This window comes from Asterias amurensis, chromosome 13 (genome assembly GCF_032118995.1).
Source record: "Asterias amurensis chromosome 13, ASM3211899v1".
Taxonomy (NCBI): domain Eukaryota; kingdom Metazoa; phylum Echinodermata; class Asteroidea; order Forcipulatida; family Asteriidae; genus Asterias; species Asterias amurensis.
Window position 1 is genome coordinate 20,898,894 of NC_092660.1, and position 12,505 is coordinate 20,911,398.

The 12,505-nt window shown below is 37.9% G+C and overlaps 2 protein-coding genes across 2 annotated transcripts in view; one reads left to right on the forward strand and one right to left on the reverse strand.

The window, feature by feature from the left end:
* Positions 1 to 12,505, reverse strand: part of LOC139945789 (alpha-2,8-sialyltransferase 8B-like) — a 51,752-nt gene that overhangs the window by 29,828 nt on the left and 9,419 nt on the right. The window lies entirely within an intron of this gene.
* Positions 7,003 to 8,064, forward strand: LOC139946527 (D(1A) dopamine receptor-like). The gene has a single exon (XM_071944217.1). It carries the CDS (start codon positions 7,003 to 7,005, stop codon positions 8,062 to 8,064), a length of 1,062 nt encoding a protein of 353 aa, XP_071800318.1.

Below are 12,505 nucleotides of genomic sequence, written 5' to 3' on the forward strand. Positions count from 1 at the left end.
TGGTTAACTTATTTATTGAATGCAACCATGGGGGTACAGAACTCGACTTTCATGGCACAAAAGTCATACGTAGCACCCATTATTAGAACCAATATTATTATGTGAACAAACTTGACAAAGGCATTTAGTTTTTCAACAAGAAGTGTAACGGCGACGACCCGCCCCACACATGATAATGTCAGATTTGTTTTTAATGTCCAAGGGTCTAATTAGGCGAATAATTTTCCTGTCAGGAGATGAAAATTATTTCAGCATGTAAAACGTATTTTCGTGACGTTGTGTTATTCGTTTCTCAAAAAAAACCTACACCACCTCAGCATTTTAATGTAAGCTTTTGACGATCATTATCTTCACACGGTGTAAGTCAATCTGTGGACATTGTAATTTTCGAATGCGCGGCTTATTAACCGTAAGACTAAGAAGCAGGATGACCATTCTAGGAAAGGACGTGGTCGCTTTCCGATTGAGGCAGAATGAACTGATGTTTTCTTTGAACAATAGTTGTTGTTTGTCACTGTCAGCATGACAGTGTTGCAACATTTGTTGTTAGGCGAATGTATTATATGACTGGGGTTGGCCTTACTCTGCCCATGGAGGATCTGTCCTTACTCTATGCTCTGCCCATGGTCATACTGCATAATGACCATGCATTATGACGATACCTTACTGCAGGCATCCCTAAATAACTTACCAGTGCCAGAGCAAGGACCAGCTGTCAACAAATGATGCTGGTTCCTAAACTACTTTACACCTTTTTATGTCTCGTCATCATATTTAACTTGCTATGACTAGTGGCCAATCCGAAACCTGAGGTGAAAGTTGTTTATTACACAACTTGTTCTAAGTTAAAGAAAATAAACTTAAACAAGGATCACCATAATGGCAGCATTTCCCAAAACAATTTTCTCAAGATATTATCCTGCTTGAGCATCCAACTGCTAACTTTTGAGCCATTTTTTATTTATTTATTTTTTTTTTTTTGGGGGGGGGGGGAAACAAATAAAAAAACAAAAACACAAAGTAATTAATCCAGTGATTGATTTCCCCCAAAATCAGTATACTACATTGTAATTGTATTATTTGACAGAACTTGTTTTTCTTTGTAGGGCCTACTTGAAAACCCATTATTTCATGGAGATATCCTAAAGTACAGTTAGGCTACATTAGGGAGACCATCATTAATATTTTCGGTCCATGATCCCAAAAGGTGGAGCATAATGGCGAAACCATTAATGATGAAAATACCTCTATGACCGGACAAGCCGAAGAGAGTTGAAAGTTGTTCAGACAGGTAATAATTTTGGTATTATCAGACAATTTGAAAATACAGATCACAAGGCTTGACAGGACAATTTGAGAAATGCTGTCCCTTGGTGTTCACTTGTTTTCAAGACGCAATGTTCTTGATTTACGAACAAGCTTAATATAAACTGGTACCAAGAAACAGGCCACATTTGTCGACAGCTGGTCTTGCCCCAGCACTGGTAAATAGTATTCAGGGATGTTTTAGGGACCATCATTACTGCAGGAAGGCGGTCACCCGTTAGTAATTAGGTTATGTAACACAGCTCTGTGGGTCAGGCCATGGCAGAGTTAACATTTATGCCAACTAAATAACAAATTGATGAGGCTGAACAAAATCTCAACATAAAATCGAAAGGAAAGAAAGTTTACCACCGAATAGATAATGTATATTTCAAAATTGCCTGAGTGGTGTTAATTTCAAAGAAGCAAGGTTTTATTGTGACATTAAAACGAGGTTTTCAAATCATGCATGTACATAATTTTTCAGCTGTTCAGATTTTGAAATTTCATTTTATCAGACAATAGCTTTTTATTTTCTGTGGTTTCTTTTAAATTTACACCACTTTGTTTTATATGTCAGATTGATTTTTACAATTTCGAAAACAAAATACAGTAATGAATTTGCCAACAAATTATTGGAACATAAACAATTGTAGTTTTGTTATTTTTGTCCTGCTGTGTAGGCCTACTTGCACTAACACTTATAATCATGGGGATTATGAAGTACATCATTGACTTATACATTTACAATTATGGTCAACCTCAATGAATAAATAAATCAGTAAAACAATTGTAGTCCTTGACAGACCTTGTTCTTCTGTGTAGGGCCTACTTGAAAACCTTTTATTTCATGGTTATATCTTAAATATTGAGACCATCATGATTCCATAGTCCTAAATGGTGAAACCACTATTCCTCCATGGTGAAAATAGGGGGAACACTGAATCCAGTCTATACACACATAGATACTGCATACAGTACGCCATGGGACCCACTTCTAGAGAGCATTCATCTGTAAGTTATTGGTTACATAATCGGACAAGGTTTTTGCAAAGGTCAGATCGTTGCTATGACTACTGGACATTCCGAAGCCTGTGGTGAAGGTTCTGGTTCTGGTGAATAACTGCACAATCTCCACATATCGGGATGTACACGTTAAGAAAGTCTCCACTTAGGTGGCAGAAAGGTGGGGGGTCATGTTAAAAAAAATGCATCCATTGGTTTTTCACTCATAGTAATTATAATGCAAAAGTTTGTTTCACCATATAAAGCTAGGTGTCACCGATGCAAACATAATATTTCGTGAACACTGTGATAAAAAAAAAATCTGCACAAAATGACTCAATATGCTTGTGTACACACTGTCAACACGTTAAATTTTTGGTTTGTTTGTTCATTTTTTCAACTATGTTCTCTCAATGAAAATAGCACGCACCCCCATATAACATAAAACAACTAAAAAGTTAAAATGCTTCGGCTGAAACTATGTTTACAACTGTCACTTTACATCTACAATAACCAGGACAGATGACAATTTGCAAAGGGGAAAATTAAATAACAGAAGGTTAAAAACGGCACTCAGACATTTTCTGTTACTCTATTCCTTGTTTTACTCATACGATAGTAAACTGGTTGGGAGTTTGTAGCAATTCGATTCCCTTGCAACCCTGGGGAATGATGACTTGATCATGATGATTATTGATCGGTAGGCTACCTTTTTATAATTGTGTTCACAGCCACTGGCTGAGCAACTGTACTGAGTGCAAGGGAGTTAAAGAACGCCTAGAAACTAGATTGCGGTACTGCATGATTTTCGGCATAGACCTTTCACCATTCTGGGTTTGGGTTATGCTGGTACAATAGTATGATAGTCCACATCCCGCAAGGATAATTATGTACAACTAGGGAAGGCGAGTAAGTTTTTAAACCAGACTCGACACGCCGCACTGTTCTACTGGTTCTACACACAGTCATGGTTTCCAAAGTGCATGATGCTATAATTTTGATTTCAGAAATAAAAGCGTGTAGTTCCTGGACTAGTTCAATGTTCAAAGTTTTAGTTTTTACCATTCCAGTCCATAGTTATTTAATAGTTTCTTCTCATTCCATTTGTATCATTCATAATCATAGTGCGTGGAACCCCTTCCACTTGCCCGCAACCCAAACGCTTGCGAAACCAGTGCATGACGTACTGGACGTTGGGTTGAGAATGCGATACTGGTTAAGTTGATGTGATGTTGGTGTCAACCAGACAGTAGATGTGATTTTGATAATTGGCAGTTAACCACGGGTGTGATTTTTGTCTTGGATGTGATTTTGGCTAACGGCTGGGTAGTGGATGTGATTTTAGTAATGCCCCTAGCAATAGATGTGATTTTGCTAATTGGCAATTAAACATGGATGTGATTTCTGACTTGGATGTGATTTTGGCTAAGGCCTGGACAGTGGATGTGATTTTAGTAATGCCGCTAGCAGTGGATGTGATTTTGATAATTGGCAATTAAACATGGATGTGATTTCTGTCTCTGATGTGATTTTGGCAAAGGCCTCAGCATTGGATGTGATTTTAGTAATGCCGCTAGCAGTGGATGTGATTTTGATAATTGGCAATTAAACACGGATGTGATTTCTGGCTTGGATGTGATTTGGAAAAAAATCACATCCTTTACCCAAAATCACATCCCAAAAAATAGCCTTTCCATTTTAGTTGTAAAATCACATCCAGTCCATTCACAGTGTGTGCTCACCATGGTCTTGGATATTTGCAAATTGAAGGCGTGGCCAGACTATGTAAATTACTTTTAATGTATGCAATATTCATATCACGTGACGAATCGAAGATGACTATTCAAACTAGTTCGAGTCAAAGGTCAATATGATCGGCGGTCTATTTTTAATAATCTTTGCTCAAAGAGTGATTCCGTGGTCATTATAGGCCTATTAAAAGGAAAACAGTGAAATTTTAAGTACAGGTACCTATTCAGATTATGGATACGTGACGATTTGAAATCGTAAATAATGGTCAAAAATCGAACGTAAAATTAGCATTCAGAGAGTCCGTGTATCGGACGCTGTATGGCCCCACGGCGTGGAGCAATCGGAACGTGAAACTGAAATAAGCCTTGTGGAGTATCACGTACCGCCCATGCCGTGTCTCGTGGGGGTTGGAGGTGTTAAATCCCAGGCGCTATGAACTCCCAGCTTGCGGGTGTCGAATCCGTTGTTTCTTATGATCGCAACGTTCCAATATGCTCCATTTTGATTCATGGCCCCCTAATTTCTTTTTGTTATGAGTTTTCAGGTAATTTTGATGATGTCAAAACGTAGGAATATCGCATTTTGTTATATTGACAGTGTTATTGTGTGAGTAGCTTACAAAAATTATGAGAATTTTGTATAAAAGGTTTAAATAAAAATAATGCTAAAACAAAATTCCCTCAAAGCATAATTTTGTCAAACAAAGCATTATTTTTTAATTCTGTGAATGAAGAGTTATTTTGAGGTAATGATTAAACTGGGCAACTAGTGGAATTTAATGACCCGACTATTCGCCTCAAATAACTGGGAGTTGAATAGCAGTAGTCGCCGCTGGACAAGCAATCAAAATTCCAAATTTCTCATGAGTTATTCCAAAAGATATTGTTACGACTACATTCCAAAAAAATGTTATATGGTTACGTTCCAAGCTACGCAGCTACTCGGCTACGTTTACGTTCCAAGATACGCTTAGGTCTACGGTTCTTCAAGTAACACTATAATATCAAAAGGTATGTTTTCAAGCCCGAGTCAAGTTACGCTTACATTCCAAGATACGCAGCTACGTTTACGTTCCAAGATACGCTTAGGTCTACGTTCCTTCAAGTTACACTATAATATCAAAAAGTACGCTTTCAAGCCCGAGTCAAGCTATATAGTTCAAAGATACGCAGCTGCGTTTATGTTCCAAGATGCTACGCTTCAGTCCAAGATATGCTTACGTTCCAAAAGATGTCAACGTTCCAAGCTACACAGCTACTCAGCTGCGCTACAGATCTGCTTACGTTCCTTCAAGTTACGCTATAATATCAAAAGGTACGCTTTCAATCCCATGTCAAGTTACGCTTACGTTCCAAGATACGCAGCTACGAATTACGTTCCAAGATATGCTTACGCTCCACCAAAAGATACTGTTACGTTCAAGCTACGTAGCTACTCAGCTACGCTTATACACTCCAAGATACTATTAGGTTACGCTACAATATCAAAAAGTACGCTTTCAATCCCGAGTCAAGCTACGCTTACGTTCCAAGATATGCAGCTACGGTTACGTTTCAAAATACGTTCTCCCAAAGACGCTTTTGAATCCCTCAAGATTTCCTTCCCCCAAGATTAAAAAACTTTCACTGTGAATAACACTACAGTGCCCACCAGTTAATATAATACTGTACAAAATTTCTTTACTATCCAAAAATTTACTTGGCACTACATTAACTTGGGCACTACAAAAATAATTTCAAATTTAATTAAAAATTGGCTGGCAACCAGTTTCTGCTAAGCAATACTATTTTGTGCTAACTATAAGCAAATTTTTTAGCCAATACAGGCTTCATCAGTGTGGGCCCTGGCACGTCGGGAGCATAACGCCACGATCGCATTTCAAGCTGCATATCATGGCAATGCAGTAGTCTGGATCTGGACATTATACATAAAAATGTTTGTGCTGGTACCACAAACCTTTCTTTATCGTATTTCCACCCTGTGTCAAAGTTTCAAATCCTACTGATCTGGACATTATTATACTCCGATAAAAACATATATACCAAAGATACTATAGTATCTTTGTATATACCCACACACAGAGTAAAGCAAAAGTCATGCAACGGAATTACTGCATGCATTGTACACTACATGCACAACACTGATGAATTATTCATGAGCCAACCGCAACGCAGCCTCTGATTGGCTCCACCGGAAAGTCGGGGGAGATTTGCCGAAAAACAATAAAAAAGTTAAGACCCGTCGTTGCAAATATTCAAGACCATTGTGAGATCTAAATCAGAGAAACAGAGCGCCCGCTAGCGTTCGTTCATTACAAGCGTGGACAGTTTTTGGTCTTGGAACCAAGACTAACATTAGTGCGGAAGGAATGTTTAACACGACTCGCTATAAAAACCAACACGAACCAGAATCGATTGTGAGAACTGATACAAACCTGGAACAAACAACTTGCTGAATCTCGCAAAGCCTCGTCTTGATATCGCTTAGGTGAGATTTACAAGTCCTGTGGATGAATATTTGCAAAATGGATGTTTCTTTGGATGTATTCTTTTGACCAACATAATGTGGAGCACGGCAATTTGACACTGACAAACCAACCCAAAGCCTCATTTCTCAAATCTATTTCTTAGATGGATGGTCACATCTCTCTCTAGCTCTCCCTGTTGTGGGAAATGACTGCATCATATAAAACTGCTTTATTTGGTCGGAAACGGAAACCCAAGATCTCATGCCATAATACCGTCAAGTAGCATCGCTGATTATTTTCAAGTTTTGATTTGAAGACTTATTTATAGTCGTCATCGTCGATCAGCGGGTTTGTAAGACATAACAATTTTCATCCCTTTCTACCAAAATGATCATTACGCATTCATGTAGAAACATGCTCTGCAGATTCATCGATAGGAGGAACTAATATTAAGGCTGTCGTTTAATTTCAAAATGACGACTGATGTGACTTCAACGGATTCTCGATCGTCAAACCAAACCAATTTTGAAATTCCGCCTGACTTTATAATCGGCGTGATCTGTTTTTATTCTCCACTCATCATCGCGACCCTCCTCAGTAATTCTTTAGTCTTGCTGGCAGTTTACAGAGAAAAAAACCTCCGGAAAAGAAGTAATGTTTTCATCGTGAGTTTATCTGTTGCGGATTTCTTGACGGGTCTCGTGGGTGTCCCAACAGCGATCGTCGGTAGGCTGATTCAGAACCACGTTACCTGCTTTACGGCAACCCGTATGGTGTTCTTCACAGCTGCCTTTACATTCTCTGCAGTGTCTCTCTTTCAACTCCTCGCAATAACCGTGGAGAGATACCTTGCTATAGTTACTCCTTTAGTTTATCACAAGAATATGACCCCACAACGCTATTTCTACATTATAACAACCGTTTGGATTTTAGGCATCGTGTTTGGAATTATTCCGAATATTGGATCCGGGAATCCGAATGAGTCAGTCTGCGTCATGGATTATAAAATATCCCATGCCGTCCGGATCTTCATGCTGATATTCGCAATCTTCATTCCTGTGGTTCTATCTGCAATGGGGTTGATGTACTTTCACATATTCCGGACTGCTAGATCTCAGGCGAACAGGATTGCTGCTCTAAGACGAGCTCTGTTCCGGAAGGATGACAACCAAACTGATGAGCAATCGGCCCAGATGAAAGCTACCACAACAACAGCAATCATCCTTGGCGGCTTTGCTGCATGTTGGATGCCAATGTCTCTGAAGTTCTTCATTGAGGCGTCTTTGGAGTTAGACCCTTATGCTATCCTCCTCCTGCAGACGATCTTAGAATTTCCCGCTTACGCCAATTCAGTCATGAACCCTCTGATTTATTCATACCGTAGTGCCGAGTTCAGGACAGCATGTTGTAGAATGTTGGCCCCTCTGAAACTCTGTAAGAGAAATAAAGTGGAGCAAACACCTGTTCTTCCATTTAGTACTTGTAGCGTGACTTTACAAGACAATTGTGTATCTGATGATGTAATAGTCAGTTAAACAATGATTAGTCAGAGTATTAAGAAAGAAAACGGGGCGAGTTGACTTATAATGTATTGTTTATAACTGATGTACGATAGTTATTACAGTGAGTGGTTTAAAACCAACGTGACGCCCTACTAAAAAAAGGGAGGCGGTTCACAGAACAAAGGGTGACATTCTACTGAAGTGAAGTACAGACAATTGGAAATATCAGCTTTGACAAAAAAAGCCGAAATCCAACTTACCCATAAAGTTAGGCGTTTATCATGAACTATATTTACAGCGCTGAATATACATCAATGTATAGGACATAATTGTTACAATCAAGACTAACGTTTTATTAACCCATCACAGGCTTATCGCCACCATGATAAAATTCCCCCCTTTTTGGGGTTGCCCGCAATTTGCTTTATTTAACAAAAATTATAACAGTGCACACTTTGAATGCCTCGTCTTATTCCCGTCCAATAGTGATGACGTGGTATAATAAGAACAGACGCTTTCGAATCAACATTCTGCAACATTTAATTCATCCTTACTATGCTCTACCTAAAATCAAGGCATGCGTTTGGTAATCACTTTGAAAATCAATGGCAATAAATACTTTTGGTTAGACGCTAACAGCAGCTTTCGATAGGATAAATACTTTCGGTTAGACGCTAACAGCAGCTTTCGATAGGATAAATACTTTTGAGAATCATTTCACTTTTATCCCCCAAAGATTTAATATAAGAAAATGTTACTGCCAGAGACTTTTTTCGGATTGTGTATTACAATTACGGATTATTCTTCCTGTATCGACTAACCGCACCGGATGGTCGGCCATATCCCCAAAAACTTGTCAATTTTTTAAATGAAATTTTCACAAGTTATAGTTTTATTGTATTCCCATTTATGTAAAACGGTTCGATAAAGACAAAAGGTATATTTCGTTGATTTATAGTTGCCTTGGAATCTCCGTTACATAGTTTTATATCAAATTAAGATCAACCTCAACGATATTAACTAGATTGATATAATATCAGCTATACTGGAGGAATACATTTAGATCAATACACATCCTTTTACTTTTTCCCCGCAAAATTAATTAAACACTAAATTAAAAAAATGTTTGTCCCATGTGGACATTTGGAATCAAACGAAGAATCGTGTGGAATTTACTGCAACTGTTTAATTAGCAGAACGATGTAATGTTTAAACAATCTGCTGTTTGTCTTTTGATTGTGTTTATTTTGAAATTATTTTGTGGTTCCAAAATTCCATCGATTTTTAGAATCAATGTTGCCCAAGTATCATCGTTTGTAAAATGAAGGCTCTCAAACGTACACTCGTTTCAAAATGTGTTATGCTTATTAATAAAAAATAATGTCAAAAGTGTGACAACGAATTTATCAACTTTCTCTTTAAAATCAACGAAAAAAAAAAAGTTGTTGCAAACTGCCAGCCAACTAAAAGGGCCAAAAAGTATAAATGAAATAACAATATCTTGTTTTAGCAAATTTCTCTGCGTAACCCAGCCGCCCAAAGTGATCGTGACGTGCGGTATAGAACGAAAGCTCATTAATTTTTGCATTGCAACAAATCCACATAAAACATTGTCTATCAAAGCCAAAGGCAATCGTTATAATTGGTTAATTTTCCCATTCCAATAGACTTGCAACACTCTTTGCGCTAATGATGATGATATGTAATAGCTTTCATCATACAGCACCACACTCACCGGAATGTTCTTTCATCGTGATGATACTTACTATCAGAAACATAATGAATGCGCAAATAATCAGTATGAGCAATATAATGCCAGCTACAAGCCTTCTCAGTACTAATGTGTTGATTCAACCTAATGAAAAATAACCGCCATTAACATTACCACTTCCCTTGGGACGAATCGTCTTCCAACTTGAACTTGTCCAATTACAATTTTACGTAAAAGACTAAAACTGTCCTAAATAACAAGCCTTGGTCTGTTGAAATTTGATCCACGATTCTGTACTGTAAGAGTCTTGAAAACTAAACATCGTTTGAATGAACTCGATCGGTGCAAGGGCTATAGGGTTGAGAGACGGTCTTTTAAACAATGACTGTTTGGTCAGATTCAGAACCAACTGATTAGAACCACGGTTCTATAGCATTAAGAGTCTTGAAAACTAAACATCGTTTGAATGAACTCGATCGGTGCAAGGGCTAGAGGGTCGGGAGACGGTCTTTCAAACAATGACTGTTTGGTCAGATTCAGAAACAACTGATTTGAGCTGTAACTCAACATCACAGTTTCCATACACAAAGATGCGAACTTGGTTTGGCACATTTCTGGAACATGACATCACTATGTAACAATGAACAACATTAACCGATGATGAAATTAAATAATTGACGTTGTTTTTTGCGAAATTGAAATTGACAAGTGAATATTAAACTGTTGAAATTGAGTTACCCACTTTGACTGTTGAATGTTGCAACAGAAGCACCAGAGTATTAATTTTCAAACGAAACTTATAATAAATTCTGACCACTCAATGTTTACTAAATGAGTTTTAATTTTTTTTTTTTTACATTCAGAGAAATCTCTAAAATTTGAGAAAATCTATACCATAAGTTCCCACAATAAAAATATATTTTATAATCGAATATCTTATTTTGGTATTGGGTAAAAAAAAAAAAAACATTATGAATAAAACATGACTGATGTCAATAGTTAATAATACAACCAACGCCATATCGTCATGGATGGGCACCCGTTACCACGCACCCACACCAGCATCACAGTAATTAATTTATTTGTTCGTCAATCCCATTGATACGGTTCTCACTCCACAGTAGCTTTATTGCTGTGGGGATTTGAAACTAAACATAAAAAAACGAGACTCGTAAATGGCATCCTTGAATATTTAAGTCAGAAACAAATAAAACAATACATGCATGGTTACCAAGGTGATATGCATCGGTTTATTTTCATTCCCTTTCCCCCTTCTCATGTTCGTATTATTTTGTATACTCACCCCCTCACTCCCCCCCCCCCCACACACACGCACACTTAATTTATTTACACGTATTGACTCTGTCTTAATGAAAAAAGTATACCTTTGAAATAGCTCTAGAGTTACCTTAATTACTTTCAATGGACGTAACATTAATTTAGTTGACGTTTCAACCATCGTGGCCGATTGGTATGCAAAAGAAAGCTGAATACTGTTCAAATGAATAACTTAATCACAATGATGAATCAAACATGCACACAAATTAATGCTAGAGAAAACAGGGGAAAAAAGCCCACAACATTAGTAGGCCTTGATTGATACTTCCAAAACGAATCAGCTAAAACACAAGTATTGTCATGACAACCACAAAGAATGAACAAGGAGGTAATTGCTGATATGGCCTTAACGTACATTCAAAAGTACAATACAATGTACCAATTAAAACAATTATTCTTAAAAGACCATTTTGATATTAAACAAAGGATGCACATTTTAGTTATCGAGATATGGCATTAATTGTGTATTCATAAATACCTAAGCTTATAAGACAGTTTCTTCATTCCTATTGGTCGAGAGCAACGGCCGGGCTGTTGTGCCACATCACGCGGTACGCGCGACATGCACATCATCTCCTTATAAGGAGTTGTTTACCCGAGGGCCTTACCATTTCATAGCTGGAGGGGTGCTGTGTTCATTGAAAAATTATAATTTTTGCATTTATTTTACTTTTTGACCGTCTCGGTAAAATTATCAAGAATCATGCCTCGTTGGGATTAAACCACTATAGTTGGAAACCTCTCACCACACATTGATTCCCTTATTTATTATAGACAAGGGATGGGCAAATTTACCTATGCCCAGGAGCATGCAGGCAATCCGGCAAAACACAGTTGGAAAATTCGAGCGTAGACCGCCTCACATACAGGCAAAGAAAGCATATGACATTTTAACCGGTATTAGAAACTGGTGGTACTTGTGTTTTGGACTGTGTAGTACTTCGGGCGGAAAAAAAACACTGTCACCAAGTCCACTAACCCCTCCCCGTTTGCCAGAAAGAGTATCATGCTTTGAAGGTTGATATCGTTAGCAATAGCCGAAGCTGAGCCGCCAGTTCGAATAGCCTGATGTATTTGCAATGTTCATGTTATGCACTTTAACACATTCACTGTTATCATTAGATGCAAATATTGACTGAATGTCAGAGCTCAACCTTGGTGGAGGGGGGGGGGGGGGGGGGTCATTGCTACGCGTGACGTCATTGTAATGGGTCAATAAATTTATTGTTCAACATTGACCTTCGAATATATCTATATTTTACATGAAGAAGGTCCTCTAAAGAAGGTCCGGTTTGGATCGAAAGCTAAAGGCCATCTACCCTACTCGGCTCACTATATATTTTACTTATTTAAAATACATTATTAGCAATAATGGTAATGAACAAGCTTGAGTACCACATGAACCCTTCTATTGATTATGATAAT

Coding starts and splice junctions, on each gene's coding strand:
- LOC139946527 (XM_071944217.1), top strand. CDS start 7,003: ATGACGACTGATGTGACTTCAACGGATTCTCGATCGTCAAACCAAACC.